The sequence below is a fragment of the Passer domesticus genome, unplaced genomic scaffold (genome assembly GCF_036417665.1).
Source record: "Passer domesticus isolate bPasDom1 unplaced genomic scaffold, bPasDom1.hap1 HAP1_SCAFFOLD_87, whole genome shotgun sequence".
NCBI lineage: Eukaryota > Metazoa > Chordata > Aves > Passeriformes > Passeridae > Passer > Passer domesticus.
Genome location: NW_026990184.1, coordinates 136738 through 156651, shown reverse-complemented (window position 1 = coordinate 156651; position 19914 = coordinate 136738). Strand labels below are relative to the sequence as shown.

Here is a 19914-nt window from a genome sequence, read left to right as displayed (position 1 = left end):
GTGCAAGCAGGAGGACCCAGCTGCCTCTTGTGCCATCATTGAACCCTCACTGCTTCACCTCCCTGGAGGTTACCTACATTTTGAACCTCTCCCAGTTCAGTCATTCCACTTGGAAACTGCCTTTGCCTTTGGCTTATACCTGCAGAGTGCCAAAAGCATACCAGGCTCATTCCTGCTCTTTGGGATGGTCTTTTGCTTACAGCACCACCAGTCTAGGAAAAGCTATGTTACCTCACTGGGAAGAGAAGATTCACAAGTGCTCATCAGGCAACAGCCCTGGCAGACCTTCTGATTCAAAGCCTTTCAAGCACAAGTATGGGATACTTCCCAGTTACTTCTGATGCTTGATATACTTTTCTGCATTGATTGTCTACTTGTCACAGATCTAGCGTCTGCTCAGTCAATCACAAGAGGCTGAGTGGTCATTATTGACATCTGTTCCAGGGATTAATGAGCAGATGTGAGAGAAGGAGGTGAAACACTTCCTGTTAGAGCTGTAGCAGGTGGCCTGAATATATCTCTCCGTTGGCTCTATAGGGAGTGGAGGTTTGGCATCCTGAAGCCACAGATGGTCCGACTGCACTCACCTGAAGTTATGGCAGATACGAGGTTATAGCAGCTAGGAGGTTGGGATGGACTGAACACATTTCTAGAGGATCCAAGTACGGCCTCTGAATGCTTCTCTGTAAAAATCTGTGCTGCTTGATCCCCAGCATTCATTTCTGCCTTTGGTGGGACTGACCTTAGTCAGCAAGTGCGAAGTGTCAGATTGAATGATCAGGTAAGGCAAGGTCAAGGGGGAAAAAGGAGGGGAGTAGGGAGAGACTCCCATAAGTCTCCTTCCAGTTTCCCAGCAGGAAGGCAGAGGGTAACTGGCTGAGTTCAGAGGCAAACATTGTCCTTATCTGAAGCAAGGGCTTCACCTGCAGAGCTACTGTTCTCTCTCCCCATCTGTGTTTGCAGTTGCAGATGTTTCAGAGTGATTTTATACTGTTATTTCGGCATCTTTGATCCCATTTATCTGAGTTCAGACCTCGGACAGGTTCATGTGAAACCTGTTTTGCTCTTAATCTGCCTTAAGACTAAGGAAGCATAGGCTAATATATATGTTACCCAGTTGTTTTTCTGTGTGTGAAGAGGAACAAAAGTGGATTCAGATTCAAACGTGAAGACCAAGTTGGTCAAAGTTCAGTGTAACCTCTGAAAAGAGGTGCCAAACTTTGGAAATTCAAATGTGGATGCGTTCCAACTTCAGTTGGAACAGGAGGAGCGGAACAGATTTAACACAATTAATTTGGTTTCATCATCTTTCACCAACTCACTCATGGGCTATATTCAGGAGAAAGATCAGTGTGATCATGCATGGCAGGATGTAAACAGCTGGATATTCATGTTTACCCACAGCCCCAAGGAAAAAGATGCTTTCGTGCCCCATTTCCAGTGTTGGTTCTAAGCTCTCTTTCCTGAGGACAGCTCTTACAGGAACTGGGAGCTGTCCTGATTTGTTCCCTTGAGTCCCTCATACCTTAAAAGAAGCACCAAATTAGATTGGGTGGTTACCTACTATCAGCAGGTAGTAATGACAATTTGTTTGAACTTCTCACTGGTTCACTTTTCTGTACCACAAAAGATTTCAGGGAACAACTTGAAGTCTCTCAAAGTAACTTCAAGGTGTTTCCTCACTTCGCAGTGAAATCTTTAAGCCAAGCCTACACACTTCAAACTCAAGGCACGCTGAACCAGAGTCGTCAAGCCCCGGCGCTGCGCTTAAAGTGGTGTCAAGCACCGTCAGTGTGAGGAAACAGAAGTGGTCCTTCTGCAACATGGCAGAGTCAGTGCTGTTTGCCCACTGAAATCCCTCATCCAGAGAGCCTGCCAGGCGTAGGGTTCCCTCAGAGACCCGAGAGCCGAGGTGTAAGGGCAGGAGCGGGGCTGGAGCGGCAGACTTGGCAGGGTCTGGCACGAAAGCCGAGGGCGTCTGGAGTAGGGAAAGCGGGGAAGTTGGGCTTCGGGGGACAGGGAGTGATGGGGAGCACCTTGCACCTGTCTCGGGAAAAACACAAGCAGGGAAATGTGGTCACGAGTCGCGGTGTAATGTGTGTGGAAGTCCGTGACAGTCCTCCAACCATTGCCAAGCAGGAGTGAGGGGAGAGACGGTGAAATCGAGACTCTTGACCAGGAGGGAGGCGCGAACGGCTCGGAGAGGGGTGGGGAGAGCCGGGGAGGGCGGGCGAGGTGCAGCCGGCTCTGAGTCAGCCCGGCCGCACGATGTGCGCCGAGGGCAGTGCCCGGCACGGCGCCGCCGGGAGCCCGCGTCCCTTCCCGTCCCTTCCCCGCCGCCCCCGCGTCCCGAGTGCCCGCGCCGGCTGCACCCGCTCCCGCCGCGGCCGCTGGCAGGGCTGCTCCGCCCTCGCCCTCCTTCTCCCCCTTCTCCTCCGCCTCCTCCTCCTCCTCCCACGCGGGGCAAGGGCAGCCCCGAGGGCGCCCGGCGGCCCGGGGGGGCCGCGCCGCCAGCCGGGACCGGCTGCACCATGTGAGGCGGCGGGGCTGCCCCCCGCCCCGAGCCGCCCTCTCCCGCACCATGAGGGACGGGGATGCGGGGCAGCAGCCACGCCGCGCACAGGTAGAGCCCGGGCGGCTCCTCCGCCTCCTGTCCTGCGTGGTCCTTGTGTGCGGGGCGGAGGTCGCGGCTCTCGCCGACTTCTCAGGTACGGGGCGGGCACCGAGTGACGGGCTCCCGGGTGCGGGGGGCTGCGGAGCTCCGGGGGGCCGGGCGGAGGCGGACGCGCCGCGGGCAGGGTCTGGCGGGGGCTGTCAGCCCCCCGCAATGCCCCGCGGGGACCGGCCGCATCCAGGGCCGGGGCCGCGGGCTCCGGCCGGAGCGCTCCGTGTTCCGTAACCCCTCTGCGGGGCCGTGTCCCGGGCCTGCGCCCCGGGAGCGCGGGCCCGATGTGCCGGGAAGGAGGAGAGGGTTAAGGGCTTCCAGAGGGGCCAGGTGGGAAGGGACACGAGGAGCTGAGCAGTCGCTGCGCGGTGGGAACGCTGGGCGTGGATCGGCCAGGGCCTGACCAAAAGTGCGTGGAAGTCCCTGGAAAGGTTCCCACTTTCTCCTGGAGACTTGGAGTCGGGCCCTGAGGGAGCGAACAAGTGCTGCACTTCTCTCTGCTGGGAGGGAAGCCTCGTAGCATGAGAGGAGTGGATGAGGGGGGTCCCTTCCCAGAGAGCAGAGGCGCCAGCTGTTGCGCAGGAATCACAGATCTCTGGGAAGGTGCTTCATCACTGCAAAGTGAGTGACTGCAGGAGCTGGGAAAATATCCTTGTTTCCATCAAGATGAGGAAGCAATCTCTATTCTTTGTTTGTGAAAACTGCACTCTTGTAACTTTTCTAGTGCTCCAGGACATCCCACTGCTGTTAGAAAGTTATTTAGAAGAGTTGTTTCTCTCCTCTCTATGTGTCACAGGGAGCACAGCATATTCCTGGCAGTTGGAAGCTTAAGGAACTGCCTCTAGGGCAGAAAGCAAACCTTAATCATATTGAACAGAGCAGAACTTCCCAAAAGCCAGTCGAGTGCACTGGAACAAAGTTAAGATATAATTAATAGCCAATATGTGTTGTTATGCATTTTGATATAGTTTGTGGTAATGCAGTTCAATATGCTGGTCGTGGTTCTGTAGAAACTACTTCCTCAGCAACAGAAAAATACAGTTTGTAATTTTTTCAGTTGCATCTGGCTCCACAAGCCTGAAAATTTCTAAGCAAGCAGCCATGAAATATGAAAACCAGAATTACGTTCTTGGATAAGCTATATTTCTCATTTTAAATTCCTTTCACATGTAAAAGGCTTTTAAATGCTTGCTGTCTCATTCTTTGGTGGGGTTTTTTTTGCTTAACTGCTGGTTTGGGATGTTAGTTTTGGAATCACATGGTGGTTCTCCACAATAACATAAAACAAATGTTCAAATTTTCCTTTTTAACTAGCCACTGAGTTAAAAATTATCCCTTTATGTAGGAAAGTTCCTCTCACAAAAGTCTGTAAATTTTTCAAATTATGTTATTTAGATAAGGTTATCCAAGATTAATTTCAGAAGTACAGCTGTCTTCAGTATTCATTGTGCACTGAGCTTTCCAATAAGGTAGAATGACCAGAGAAAACAGCTGTCTCACCCCAGAGATCAGTATTAAACATGACATGCTGTCATTTTAGTAAATAAAATGTAGAAAATGAAAGATTCCAGAATTCCTACCAGACTGGGAAGTTCCCAGGCCTGAACAAATTCTGCTCACATTCTAATTTTAACATGGAGATATAATCCAGAATGACAGAAAATACCAAAACGTTACTGTAACCTTAAAAAAAAAAATGCATGCAGAGCATGGGGAGAAGTTTTTAGCTGCTTCAAAAGCAGGTGCTGTGGACCAGGAGTTGGCAGAGGTGAGATGGCACCCTGCAGTGCCATCCTCAGGCTGTTTAATACAGCTCCAAAACAGCAGCTTCAAGATGAGTTTGTGGAGTGGCTGATTTCCCTTATTTGCTCCCTCCCTCGGCAGGAGCAGCAACTCGATTTTCCTAAACTCTGCTGAATATACATGGCCACAAACCTGGCCCGTTTGGAGTGCCTTGGAGCTGCCAAGTGCAATGAGGCCTCTCCCCCAACAGCCCAAACTCTTTTCCTCTCTCCTCCTCTCCTCACCATTCTGACAGCTTTCCAGAGTTCCTTCCTGTACTGTTGCCAGGTTCCAACACCTGCCTATGAAATCTCTGTTGTTCCCTTAATGCAAATCTTATTTGTGCCAGCAGTTCACCCTGTCCAGATCCCTTTTGTTCATCACCAGACCTCGCTGTTTGCTTGCAACAACCCAAAGATGCTCCCTCCTGGGATCTGTTTGATGCTCTGGGAGAGGGATCAGGGAGCAGTTATTATTACTAAGCTTGGCTTGTACTTGGGGTGTGTATCCTCTCTACTACCTACAGCTGCTGTCATCTGTCTACCTTTTAACTATGAGAAAAAAAAATTGTCTATTTTGCTGGCTTTTTTCATTTGTTTGTTTGTTTTTTTTTTTAAGAGAGACATTTCTTCACTGTGCAATAACGTTTTGTGGATTGGTATTTTCTAAGGGAGAAAAATGTTCTGAAATAAGACACCAGCAGCAGTTCATAATTCAACTCTGTGAGAACAACTCAATAGTTTCTCTTATTAGAAATAAGAGTTTCTCTTATTTTGACACAATAGTTTCTCTTATGTTGACAGAATAAGAATCTGCATAATCTATGTTTCTCTAGCAGCTTGAAGCAGCAAACAAGAAATTTAAAGATTGGACTCGATAATCTTGCAGGTCTTTTCCAAACTTAATGATTCCATGAATCTATATTTATTAGTTCCATTAGTTACTGGAAGTGGAGACGTGCTCTGAGGTCTGCAGTCCTCAGTGTGATTAATTTTTCAAAGTGGAATCCAAGTATTCATGCCCAAATTTAAACTGAAAGCTGAAGGTTTGGAAGAAAGAGAGATTTAATCTACAGTTATTTCCTTAGACCTTCATGAATATGAGAGTGATCCTACAACTACAGAATTTTCTTCCCCTCATGCCTGTTCTTCAAAACACACTTTTTAACTAAAATATTTCTTTATTTTCTAAAATAGTAGTAGCTTTCACATTTTGGATCAGGTCCCATTCCAGGGGGCTGCTGTGAATTTTGCTCATTCTCCAGTCACTGAACACCCTGGGCTCTCAGGACACCATCAGAAGAGCCATTTTTCAGGACATCAGGGCTTCATGGCAGCCATTTCCTCACAACTCCTCTATGTTCAAGGACTGGTTCCCAAAATAGGCCAAACAAGGAGCTGACAAACCCAGCAGACTTCTTTCCAGTAATTCACACTGTAGGTGTCCTGGTGCTATAGAAAGCCCAGCTTCTGAGAGAGAGCTGGCTTGGCTGGGGATGGTGGCATTCTGTGGGTACCTTCCCAAGGGCAGGGATCACTGCTCCTCATCTCCTCTCATCCCCTTGCTCTCCATGCTGGCAGTGGGGAAAGTCCTCAGCTTTCCATCCTGTCCCCACTCCTTCTCCCACCTTTTCCCTGTCTGCTGACAAAGTGACCTGACCCCTTATCCATCTGGGAACTAACTCCTCTCTGGTAACACTGAGGAACATCCATTCACCCCTTTTTAATGCTCCTTCCTTCTTTTTCTGTTCTCCTTACTGCTCTGAGATCAGACTTGACCTCGCCTCCTTGGCTCACTCACCAGTCAGTCTCCCTTTCTTTACCTGAGTCCCAGCCAGGTTTTCTGGGCAGCTTTCAAGAAATGTGGCTGTAACTGAAGATCAAAAATGAAGTAATTGTGATTGCATAACTGGGGTGAGGAATGACTTTCTGGACGTTAACAGAAAGCAGCCACTGCTTAGGGGTAGAACCTTTTAATCTCTGTCCACTGGTGTCATGTTTTCTGTCTTTTCTTGCAAAACAGTTCGGACAGAACTGAGCTTCACTTTAACTCCATAGACTTGGTCTCCTGACCCAACCACAGAAACAAGTGGATCTAATGAAAAAGCAAACCAGTTCACCCAAGAAATATAATCTGCTCCTGTGACCTTTCTGCATTAAAAGTTTCCATTAAGTTCTGTGGCATTCACCCATCCCAGATTCCCCCAGGTAAAAGGAAAGCAAACAAATGCTTTGAGCAAATGCTTTGTTTGTAGTAATGTGGCAGGATCAATCACTACCAACCACAATGATGCAGAGGTTTTTCTGTTGGCTTTGTGCTGGTCAGATAAAATCCTGTACAAATTTTCTTGAGTCAGTTATGTTGACTCACTGTGGCAATTGTAGCATGTCCTTCAACCAGGATGTTTAAAGAAGTGCTAGAAGGAGCAATGCAATGATGCATCTTCTCAATACTGCCTTGTAAAAGTCAAGTGTTCATTGCTTTATTTAAAGAAAAGCATTTCATTTTAGAAATGTGTTTCATTTCAGTAACGTGTGAGTTAAACCTCAAAGTCTGGTTTAAAGTTTCTCTGAGTGAAGTGGGCTTTGGTCTGGGATTTGTTCTGTGGAATAAAGAGGTGTGTGTCAGAACAGAGATTTTAGTTTAGATCATGGTGCTGAGACCCAAGTTTTTGTTTCAGGCTTTTTCCTGCAGTTCTTTTTGCTTTTCTGAGGAAGTATAACTTATGAAACCCCATTTAAGATGTGCTAATATTTTAGGAAGTATAACTTATGAAACCCCATTTAAGATGTGCTAATATTTTTTGTTAAATCCACCGATGAGATTTAGTTATCCTCATTAGAGAAAGTAAAAGCTTTGGTCCTGTCAAGTTCTTACACATTTTAGGAGGCTTTTACAGTAAGGTAAGTCTTCATCCCCAAGAAGGGCCACTGCCCCCAAAGCTCTTCCAAAATGAATTGAGGGATACTGTGATGCCTTGCCCCTACAGATGTTGGGGAATTCAGACATGAGACACAAAACTTGAGCTCCTGAGCTCCACTGCTCAGAGACCAACACGTTTGAGTCTATGAGATTCTCACAATTTTGGGGCAGGAAGTTTGGGGCAGAACTCTCTCTGTTCTCCCTGGGCAGATTGCTGGCACCTGACACACCATATGCTATTTTTATTCAAAATAAATAGCAGGGATTAGCTCCCCTGTGCCTTCCTGTTCCATCTGCTGCTGCTATCCTTCCCAGTAAGGCAGAGCTTCCAGTCTCACCTTTATTAGAGAAAAGGACTACAGACTTGTTCCAGAGAAATACTCAGCTTTTGTTGGAAGTGTCCCCAGACAGAGAAGGCACTGTCTGACCAGTCAACACTTAGCAGAATTCTGTCATCTGCCAGCCATAATCTACAATTAAAATAGAAATATTTTGATATATTACCCAACACAGAGAAAATAGTGTTTTAAGGGAGCTGAAGAGCAGAAGGAGGCGTGGTTACGCCTTATTTGTTCAGCATTGGTGAGTCATTTAATCTGAATTTCTAGGCATTTTAAGAGTTTTGCTTCAAAGCTCTATTGTGTGGCTTCTGGCAACAAATTAAATACCAGTGAGGTTTGGCTCTTAATTTTAGAATTAATTTTAAAACATCACTCACTATATAAAACCTAATTAAAAGCCTATTGTCACTGGAGGATTCCCAGGGATTTCACTTTGGATGGGCTTTGGATGAGGGTCCCAAACCCGCAAATATCTGTTCATTTTTCTTCATTGGAAGAAATCTTGGATGGGAAGGCAATTACTCTTTCAGAATAGTTTTGCAGATTTTTAATTTTTCATTTCTTTGGGCTAGAACTGAGTAGAGGACGAAGAAATGTTGGTGTAAAGAAAGTCATCAAGCACTGAGAGTGAAGTGCAGAGTATATTTTTGCTTTTCTAGCTTGGACTTACTGTACTATAAACCATCATAGCACTGCAAATCTGTGAGCTGCCAGATTTCTGATTTTTTCTGATCTTTCTAGATTTTCTGATTTTTTTTCTGAATGTCACATATAAGTGGGGATACAAAGAAATGCAGAGCTTGAGTCAAAGTTCTGTTTGCAAAACAAAACCTGTGTTTTGTTTTCTGAGGTGGCAATGAACAGCCCCCTGGCTCTCTTGGGGACCATGAAGGTTCATGATCATAAATCTGAGTTTGCAGACAAATGTTTTCCTGAAGCCTCTGAGGTTCTCCTACTTGCAGTCTTTGGGAATATTCAAAGTTTTTTGTCTTTGGGCATAAAGAGTCTCTCATTCTGTCTCCAGAAACAGTTGCTGCCCACAGAGCCTTTCTCTTGTTACTTCTTGTTAATGACACTAGAAGAGGCTACTGTGTCTCCAGTTAAAAGGAGGATTTTTGGCAAGGTCAGAAAAGCGCTTTTAAGTCTCCCCTAACCCATGCCTCTTGTCAGCTTCTTTAGATGGGATGGAGAAAATCTTCCTTTTCTACTGAGTAGTTCTACATTAGGTCCCAGGACAAGTGTTTGCCCTTCTGGCTTCATGGAATAGCTGAGAGAAATATAACTGACTACAAGGTGAAGTTTACTACAGACCCAAAATTTTGGGGATCAAGAAGAGTTTACCTCTTCCTGACACAAGAAGGAAATAAAAACAGAAAGCAAGTGAGAAAACAAAAGTGCATAGGGATCTCTCCAATTTCCTCAGAAAGTCATTGGGATACAATAAACTCCTAGGCATCATTCCTAGGAGACAACACAAGGGAATGGGAAAGTGTAGATATGAAGGACAGAGAACACCTGTGGAGGATGTGAGAAACAGAACAGGCATGTGGTGTGTAAGTGCAGGATTCATGGGCTTTTCCACTCTGCAAAAATGTAACTTACTTAACTGCAAGTCTGAGCTGAGTGGCATGGAGAGAGAGAGGTTGTGTGGTTCCTGGAGAAACTGGGACCAAAAAGTTACAGGTCTGTTCTTTATTCATCATGGCTTGCCTTTGTTTTTCTAGCAAGGGCTCACAGCTTGGATTCTTGTGTGTGCTGCTGCTCTCTGAATAAACCCTGTTTAAACTGGAGTGCGAATGAGGTTTTGTGCTGAATTATCCCATGGCTACCTGGCCTTTTCTCTGGCTTAAGTAGAATCAAGCTCTTGCTCAATTTGACCCTCAGATTTAATACACAGAGGGAATTAGATTCAGTCAGATGGTTATGATTCATGTTATGATCCATGAGGGGGAAAAAAATGAAGATAACCTTCTTAGGAAAGCATACATGTGGATAGAACAGTTCATGGAAAATGTGACTGCTATCTTGACCACTGCTTTGATTGCCATACTACCCCAAAAGCATCCTCACCACTAACTTAAGCATTTTCTTCTTGCAGACTTAATCCTTCATCTGTAAGTAAGGCCAGTGGAAACAAATTGCTCCATTGGCATCAGGCTGAAGGCTCTCCAGGATAACCATCCTGTCTCTCCAGCTGCCAGCTCACTTGCAGCATTAGTCATTGAGACTGAATTGAAAGTGGCAGCTCAGGCTTCAATTTCCATGAAACTTTGTAGGAACTTTATTTCTTTGAGCCCTGTACCCCTCAGGGTTAAAACTGGACATTAAACTTAAAAGGTGTTAAGGAATGGCAGATGGACAGAGGTCAGGATCTCATAAGCTTCATCTCCTTTAGAAATGGGCATCTGAAAAGTCTCAAGGACTGATTCTAAGAAAAGTAACAACTTTGAGTGCTCTGAAACCAAAGTATGCATATGGAAATTGAATGGGGTTTTGTGGTCCCTATCTTATTAGTGAAACTAGATTATGCCTAGTTTTTCCAAGTAAACATCTGTCCTTACTTAAAAAAATTTAGATAATACAAAAAATAGAGTGATTATATGAAAAACATTTTCCTTGCACAGAAAACCAACTTTTCATGCTATCTCTGCAGTACAAGTGCAAGTTTGAAGTTGGTAGGATGGTAGTCACTAGCAAAGAAAGCAAGGGTTGAGAGGAACAGTGGAAAAAGACACACTGAAAAAAATAAGGCATGGAGGGAAATTAAATCAGTTTGGTGACATGCAAGAAGGCATATATTAAGGAATTACAGATTTTTATGTGCATGTGGTGGTGAGTAAAGCTAATTGTGCTAATTTCTGAACAGCAAGAAGAATAAACAATGTTTCTGTCTAAGTGATTACTGATCTAAGTGTCTTACTGATTAAAGATGGTGATGTGAAGTGTGGCTAGAGTGAGTCAAACAGAATGTTGACAAGGCTCTTAGATAAAAAAGAATAAAATGATGAAGCAAGAAACATAGTGTCATGAATTTTAGAAACATTGCAGACAGTTTGCAGACAGGTGACAGGGAATGCCAAGAGATCCTTGTCCCTGTGGACAGAGAACCCTGGCACAGCATGATCTGTGGCACAGCTGCCTCGAGAGCAGCAGGGCGTATGGCAGATGGGATTGGGGCTGAAACTCAGGAGTTAATTTCTCCTCAGTGCTTCCTTCACAAACCAACAGAGAAAATACTGCTGGAGAAGTACTGCAGCTGGATCCCAAACACCAATCAATATCAGAGTTGTGCTTCTAATGGTGTTTGTACTAGAGTTTATTAACTATTCTGCTATCACTGTGTGAAATAGCTTCCTTCAAATTCACCAAGCTGGCTTGTGTATTTTTAATGAGTGTTGGCACAATTCTTCACAGAACTGTGTGAGCTGATGGAGATTTACCGGATGGATTAGCCTTCTGGGACTCCCACAACAATACGTGTGCTATTTCTATCTATTTTGATCTAAAATAGATGGGTATGTCTTTAAAATAAGCTAGCACATTTCTGTGCTAATTAAACTAAATTGAATGATACACAGGAACTGATGTTACTAAAACTGTGTATGAAGGCCCAGTTCTGAGAACCTTCACAGCTTGTGGACTACTCAGCCTCTAAAAATACTGCATTGCAAAGCTGCTCTCTTACCCAAAAGACATTACCTGAGCCAATGCTGAGGTTGCTTTTAGTGTGTGCTGGGCATTGGGCTGACAGCCTGAAATGCTCTTCTCCTTGATCCTTGCATCCGGGGAGTTCAAACATACACAGGACTTTCTAAGTTCCCAGATTTTCAGTGTTTTTAAGCGGGAAAAAAAAAATCAAATTTGGATTTCCATACCTTCAGGTCCACTGCTGCCCTTATCATTACTATTCAAAGTGATTGTGCCAGGAGCAAGTGGTTAAGTATGAGAAGCTATAACCCCCTAAGAATTCTTTTTCATACAAAGAAGTATATATTTATTCTCCTATGCCAGTTTGGTTTTTTTTGTCAGTCATTTTTAAAATAATTTATCAGTTCTCCTTTTCAGTAAAAAGTGATCAGTAAGGCTTTGTTCAGCTGCTCAGCCTCAGTGTTTTGTGTGGTTCTCTGGTGCTATGTTTTTTTAGTTGAAGTTCTTTGTCAACACAGTGGATGCTGTGACTAATTTGGCTAATTCTGGAAGAAAGGATTACGCTTGGATTCTGTACTGGTGTTTTGAATCTCAGTAAAAGATTATAATGAATGAGTAGTCTGGGTTATAACAGACAGTTGGATGGGATGATACCTTCTGGCCTCCAAATAATGGGATCTTTTTGTGCCTGTGTGTTTTAGGCTTAACTTCTGAGCCAGTCTCTAACATCTCATACATGATTCCAGATGCAGACCACTCCATACATTGCTTATGAATGTGTGTCCTGGATAAATGGGAAAGTGCCTAGTGGGGCTTTCACACAGAAGTGTAGAGATGTTATTGGGACACTGCAGTATTGCCAAGGTTTTCTAATTTAGACAATTCTCATGGTAGTTAACTTTTTTTGTATAGTTTCATATTTTAAAGAGTGACGTTTATTGTTTCTGAATAAAGAGGAACTTTATAGTCCTCCTCATTGCAGAATGACACTTGCAAAAGTAACTGGTGCAGCTGAACACCATCTCCCCCTCCATTACCTAACCCAGAAAACAAAGAAAAAAACCCCCAGTATTAGTTTTAAAACATTAAATAATCTAAGGTTTTTATAGGGTCTGGTGACGATTCTCTTTGCTCAGGGTAAGAAACCCCAAAACTCACAAATCTTCTGACTGCCCAGCCCAAGTGAACAGAGCCATGACCTCACTCTATCCATGCTGCTTGTGCTCCAGCCCTCCCTCTGCCCTGCTCTTCAGGGAAAGGGAATCTCCTTGACCATCTAGGAGCTAGTGAAGACTTCTCTGACATGCAGGGGACCAGGACTTGGAGGTCTGCTGTAGTCCAGGAACAGCCTCCAGCTCCCATATTTAGATAGTAAAAGAAGGTTTTCCCCAAATTCACAGCTAACTGATACTGATAAAGTAAATACAAATGGAGAGGACAGGAAGCTGCCCCAGGAAGAGTTCAACCCTCACAATGCCCTCACTCCTGATCACTACGGCTGTTTTTACTGATAGAGATCACACCTGATTTTCCCCCAATTTTACACTGTTGTTTGGCTGAATTTGCTCCCTCCTGGAAAATCAGTTCCTGAGCAGAAGTCAGTAACAATATAGGGGTGTGCATGGTCTCAAGAAGGTGAAGCTTCTACCAGAGCAACTACAAGCCACACTACAAGGAGGACAAGCAGGAGCTGCTGAGGAAACTGATGAGTGCAGGGAGGCAGTGCCCCCCGATGAGGAGAGGGCCAGCTGAGGACAGGAAAGAACCTGGAGTTTTTCAGGGAAGGATAAGAAGAAATCGTGACTTTTGGAGTGGGAGTCCTCCCTCAGCATGGGCTGTGAGCTGCAAAGGACTGACTGTTCCATGCATGTCTGTGTCTGCAGTAATGAAAAATGCAGGTTTATGTGTCTGCCTTGTGAGATGAGCAATTTAGATACTATGACCACTCCTTTTATCAGAGAACATTAGGTTTCAGCAATTTCCATTACTATTTTTATCCCTTATTGTGTGCAAATACACAAGCATTTTAGTAACAGCAGAGTCATGTTTAGGCTGCTTGGGAGGCTGGAGAGCAAGATATCTTATTTTCACCAGTCCATCTAATGTCATTTTAACAAGTGTTAACCATATTGCTCCTACAGAATCAGAGCAAGTTTTTTATAAAGACATTTTCTTAAAGGATTGAATAGTTGCAATTGTTGGAGAAAGGTGCTTAGATGCTGGATTAGGAATTTACAGGATCAAAGTAGCAGTTAAGATGCCAGGGAACTCATCCAAATCACAGCATAGCTGATATTCTTTAGGGAATACTGGACTGTTTTGTATACAGCACTCTTGGCCCCAAGTAACTTAAAACCTGAAGAATTGAAATGATTAAAAATATTCGGTCATATCTGTGAGGGTGAGTGCCCGCAGCTCACGTAGGGCTGAATACCCTGACCCCGTAGCCCTTTATGCCCCGACGGTGATGCCAAAGGTGTTCAGCAAATGCCACAGGAGGCCCCTCTGCAGCACTGGCCATAGTGAAGTCACTTGGGTGCAGTTGGGCATTCGGCCCATTTTCCTGGCAGCATTTGGCATCTCTCAGGAGCAGGCTGACAGAGGAGGGGCTCTGGCAAGGAACTTCAGTTATTTGTGATCTCAATTACACAGAAAATGTAGGGGATGGGTTTGGTTGTGGGCTTGATTATGCTTTTTAACCCATGAGAAGCGGTGGGGATTGCTGCCGGACTGGTCTCTTTGAGATCCAGAGTGCAAATGCAGGGCATGAAATTGTGCTGTCCCAGTTCCAGTGCCAGTGCTCAGACCGAGGTCAGTGAGGTGGGAATTCAACTACAGCTCTGCTGTGCTGGAAGGTGCATCTGCCTGCTCCTGTCCTCCCCTGGGCTCTGGACAGGGAACAGTAAAGATAACAATGCAACAGGCTTCTCCTTCCTCCATACTTAGTAACTGACAGGGAAGCTGATTTTCATTACCCAGATGCACAGCTGGAGCTGGAAAAGATGCCAGAGAACTGACATGTTTGACCCATCCCTGGAAGTGTTCAAGGCCAGACTGGATGGAGCTCTGAGCAATCTGTTCTAGTGGAAGGTAGCAGGGGGGTTGGAATTAGGAGATCTTTAAGGAACTTTCCAACCCAAGCTATTCTATGATTACATCATTTTCCTATTTTTTGCTTGAAGTACTAAAATTTTTATTTACAACTGTTTTTTAAATAACTTGTCTTTGAGGAAAGTTTATGAAGAGCAGAAGTGTGAAAATTAAATGGCACATTTTACTTTAAGAGCAAATTAGAGTGAACTTTTTTTCAGTATTTTCTTTGAGAAAACTGATTTTTGTTTTAATGATACAAAAAAGCCCCTGATTCGCCCACAACAAGAAAATGTTCCCACAAGAAAATGTGAGGGTTTTTTTTTTCTTCCATTATACTTAACGAGTGTGTGGAACACAACTGCCCACCAACCCTAAAGTGCAGCACATCCTTTTAACAAGATGTATAAGGAATACCTTAGGCAGCTGGAATGCAGGAACCTGGCCCAGAAAACCCAGTAATACCCTTCTGACTGCTGCAGGCACGCCCTGGGATCGTGAGCAGCCACAACTGGCAAGGGCCTGAGCCCGTGGATTGTCTGTACAACACATCCTGCTGCTGCTGGAGTGCTGGGAGGGCTCTCACTCCCTGCCACGAGACCTTGTGTTCTCCAGCCCAGAGCGCTACGAGCACATAAGGGGTGACCCATTCAGAGAACTGGGTGGCTGGAGGCCAGACGTATAACCTTGACTACAATGCCCTTTCCGGAGACTGATTGTGGTATTCTTATTATCTAACGAGCTTGTCATTTCCTGTGCTAGTTGTAACAGAGCTGAGTATTTTCTAGGTTACCTAACGAAGCTCCTGCAGAATCACACTGCCTATGCCTGCGACGGGCAGCACCTGAGCCTGCACTGCCCTCGGCACTCCACCATCAGTGTTCAGTCAGCGTTCTATGGGCAGGACCCCCACATGTGCAGTGCCTGGGAGCCTGAAACCAGGATGACAGAACCCAGGAACTGCGTGGCACCCACCTCTTTGCAGGTACCACATGTTGTAAAGGTTCTTAAGGTACAGAATGTTTTTTATGGTTTCCCTGCCATTTCTGTGCAAGTGTTCTCAACCTTGAACAAGACGACACTGCACCTATGGCAGTTTGCCACCAAAAGTGTCACAGCTGGAAGGGTTAGTCTGGACAGCAGGATATTACTGTAAGATTGTGAGAGCTTTGAAGATTGCCTTCCATTATGATAAACCTTGCTTTGGAAACCCCATTCTTAAAGTTCACTAAAATAGTCCACTCCTTTCCATTCAAGGGATGGTCATGGCTGAGTTGACCAATCTTAATCTATCACAGAGGCCCTCCTTGACCCCAGGGGAGGATACAAGCACTGGACAGAGCAGGGTTACAAATCCAGCGAATAAGGTGACATGCTGGTTGGCATTTGGCTTGTTGTATGTCTGTCTTCCCTCGCTGAAAAGGCACAGCAACAGCTAAACAGCAAATCCCAAGAATTTCTGCAGATACCTGCATTTCTGTGACTACCTGATTTGTATCAGCAACATCCTAAGGTTTGTTTGTTGGGCCTACTTCAGTATAGCTTAAAATACTTAATCAGTTTTTAATTTCTGCTGTAGAGACTTTTGTAACAAGGTCTGACTTACACTGCTGTCAAAGACTTGTTTCATCTCAGTGAAAAATAGCCAGTGTTGTTCCAAATTCAGTAAATCCTTCCAAAAATGAGTAGTCAGTGGAATCTGAACATGTTCTGTTTGTTAAACTTGTAAATGCTTTACAGAAGTTTTGATGGAGTTTGCAACATTTCTATTTCTGTCTGTAGGCCACACGTTCCTTCTTGACATCAAGGAATGTCTGTTCCCACCACTACTGAATTGAAGGGTATTATGAAGTGGTTTGGCAGTAATATCCTCTCTCCAGAAACAGTATTAGGGCAATTTTATAAGTGTGGCTCACCCATGATGTACTGATATTTTTGAGGACATTCCAGACATGACCTATGGGCCATGTGAAAGTACATCTCTCCACCAAAAACAGCAGGCCAGATGCATCCTTAATATTATATTACTGGCTGCAGTAAAGTGGCACCAATTATTATTTTGGGCTTGTGAGTGCCTTTGTGAGGTCTCCATGGGCACTTTTCCCCCTCAAATATAATAAACACAGCATGGGGTAACTGTTATATAAACTACCATCATCATTTGGGCACTGTGGCTGATCAAAGACATGAAAGCATTTTAGCAAGGCCATGAATTTGTGTTAGATACAAATGCTCTGCATCTCAGGGAGTTCCAGTTCTGTTAAGGAGAAGGAACACATCCTGTAAACTGATTTCTTAGAAAAGCGCACCAGTGACCTCATCCCTCCTTCCATTCCCTTTGGAAGTGGATCTGCCGCCTGCACAGGCAGCTGAGATGATGCTCTGTAGCTGGGAGGAAGCATCACAGGCACATATTACAGAGACCTCTTGTCTGAGGGATCACTGCAAAGCTGGATCTGGCTTGAGACAGTAACTGCCCGGTGCTATTTTGGGTATCATTGTTTGCTTTTGGGGCTGTGTGCTTCTGCACAGCATCATGACAGAAAATGCGACTGCTGTTCACATTAGGCAGGAGAAAATACCAGATGCACAGGAGATGATTCAGCTCAGGTGCAAACAGAAGGTGACTCAGCAGGGGACAGCTATCTTTATTTACTAAATATAACTCTATTTCACTGGTCCCTTCCAGAACTATCCCAATTAAGGAGGAGTTATTTTTTTGACTTGCAACTCTGTGAAAGGAAAATTGACTGATAAAATTAATTCAGTGCTTAGCTTCACTTTTAAACTCTTTAGAATGCATTTAATGCTGAAAAGGTGTTGGATGCATGTCCTCTTCCTCTGCCAATGAGAGCTGTAGGATCACTGCAATGTGCTGCCAATGTGTGTCATTGCTGTTTGGGAGGGAAGATTTCCAGTGATGACAACAGAGATCCAGACACTGCCAACTCTCTCAGCCTGGAAAAAGGAATGCAGCTTGTGCCACCACAGTGGTAAATTCGTTATTTGGTCTCTTGGTATGACTGAGACCTCTTCTGATGAGAAAAAAAAAGCAAAAGTTCCCATAGGTTTTGAGCAACTACCTACAACTGTCAGAATGGTTTATTACAGTTACTCCTGTTAAGAGTGGGGTGACCTGGAGATAACACCCTCCTTTGTCACAGCCTGCTGTAATTTTAAACATCATTAATCCTGTGTACAACCACACAAACTATCCAAAAACAGTGTCAGAAAAGACCTCTCTTAACTGAGTTTTGGAGGTGAATAAGAATTTCCTAAATCCACTGCTGCATTTAAACTGGTGTTTTTAGGTGTTTGGCTCTTGACAGTGTTAAAAACTGGACAGGCTGGCCCTGGCAATGTCTTCATATTTTCTGCAGGTGCAGTTCCAAGAGCACAGCTGGAGTGTGAGCACCAGTGTGAGCAGTACAAGCACTCAGTCCTTTTGCCAGACTGGGAGAGAGTCCACATAACACTTTGTGTATAACACTGCTGACCTGTTTGTGGTCTTCCTCTGCTGCCACTCCCAGGGAAGCTGCACTGTAAGAACCAGGATATATCACTGGACCAAAAAATTTGGAGTAGATATGTCTTTAGAACAGCATAAAAACCACCCTACAAAACAAGACAAGGAGGCAGAGGATAGACTTGCACATGTGTGCTATCCAATCAAACCAATTCTGAAATTTGCTCGTGGCAAATCAAGTAAATACCTGATAATGTGTGTAACTGCAAGCGAGAAGGAAGTGACCCTTAAGCAAGAGGTCCTACACGTGGCTTAAAGCTTGAGTTGTACTTATCATTAGTCAGAACTCTTTCAAGTGAAGATTATTTACAGAGCATGTTCAGGTACATGTAAGCAGATCAAGAAGTGGTTAAGAAGACACCTTTTTTGTTGCCATGCCTTCCCTGGACATTGCAATCCCATAAATGTGCTCAGGAGTGTACAAGTGCCTCAAGTATCTCAGTGAGACAGCTTTGGGCTTCATGTGTTTCCATGTGCTCTCTGCTCTGCACCATCCAGGCTGTGGTGGCACTCAGGGCAACTTGGCCAGCCTCCCCAGGGACAGAGGGAAAAGTGACAAACAACAAGTTGGTAACATCCTAATTTGCTGTGAGCGCGCCTGTGATGAATGTGTTCCCATAAAGTTGGCCATGACTCCAAGTCCACTAGAGCTATGGCCTAGATCCAATGATACAGATGTTTCTTGCATGTTTATAGCCAAAATTTGTGATTTCTCTCCTGTGTAGAACAAAGTACAACTAAGTGTTTTCATTGCTGTATAGCTTCATACCTTGTTGTCAAGACTATCCTTTTTGCCCATTGTTCTAGAAAGTACTGGATGAATGCCAAAACCTGAGATCCTGCCAACTCCTTGTCAATAGTCGGGTTTTTGGGCCTGATCTGTGTCCAGGGACCACTAAATTCCTCCTTGTCTCCTTTAAATGCAAACCTAGTAAGTAATCTTTATCAGGCAAATGTGTTTTTCTGTGTGTTTTCTTGCTTGTTTTGGTTAAAATGCCACTGCACAAGGCTTTGCATAAATCCATGTGAGGTTTTGGGGCTCTTGGATTGATAACAAATTGTTCTTTTCCACTTTACCTTAGCTCTCCATTGTGTTTGCAGCTTCAGGGTGCTTGCTGCCAGTTTAATGACCAGTGTAGTTTGGCAGGGGCAGATGTCAGACATCAGACTAGAAAGGAAAAATGTTATGGAAATTATAATTTCTTATTAGATAATGTCATATTAGAAAGAGCTGAACAGCAAAACCAGATGCTTGGGCTAAGGATTCAAATGAAGAAGGTATCCCTAGGAAAGAATATGCAAAAAAATACTTAAGGAGCTGGGCCCAATGCTTTCAAAGATTCAAAAATTCCTTCTGTTTATGGAATAATGGCCAGAAGACACATGTGGTGACTTGGCTTTTATTGTAGAATCACCTGTGCTCTGTGCAGGTACTTGATGCTGATATGTGAAGGGACAAATCCTGCCTTAAAGAGAATCCACTTTGTAAACATGAGAAAGGGGAAGAATGATTAAGATAATCCTCATGAGATTTCCTTTATTGGTGGTTTTTAATCGTTCTCATTGTTGCTATGGTATGTGAGAACAAGCTCCAGTAGCCTGGGGGCTCAGCTCTTTTGGCAGTGAATTCCCAGTGTGGCTGAAATGGGTCCCAAAGAAAACACCTGAATGATGATTTATGGGGAGGTTCACCAGCCAACACAGAAATATCAACCTTAGAGAAAGCACTAAAGGGGTTTTCTTTGATCAGAGTACTAAGATAGATATCAGTGGTATAACAGGAGTAGGTGGCAAGCAAACTGAAGGGCCAGCTCACAATGGAAAGTGGAAGTCAGAGCAGAGAAATGGAGTGGAGTAGGCAGATGTTACCTTTGGCAAAGCACGGACTCAAGAACTCCTGGGGAGAAACAGTGGGCCAATCATTAGGGGGAAAAATGCCT

The 19914-nt window shown here is 44.5% G+C and overlaps 1 protein-coding gene across 2 annotated transcripts in view; it reads left to right on the top strand.

Moving 5' to 3' along the window:
• Window positions 1-2281: 2281 nt before the first annotated feature.
• EVA1C (eva-1 homolog C) overlaps window positions 2282-19914 on the top strand; it is a 32545-nt gene continuing 14912 nt past the window's right edge. Inside the window, exons 1-3 of one of the 2 annotated variants that reach the window (XM_064407213.1) lie at window positions 2282-2708; window positions 15237-15433; window positions 18782-18905. In XM_064407213.1, coding sequence (XP_064263283.1) covers window positions 2582-2708; window positions 15237-15433; window positions 18782-18905 — 448 coding nt within the window. In that variant the 5' untranslated portion in view covers window positions 2282-2581. The remainder of the gene's footprint in view (window positions 2709-15236; window positions 15434-18781; window positions 18906-19914) is intronic. The other variant, XM_064407212.1, reaches the window with a different exon arrangement.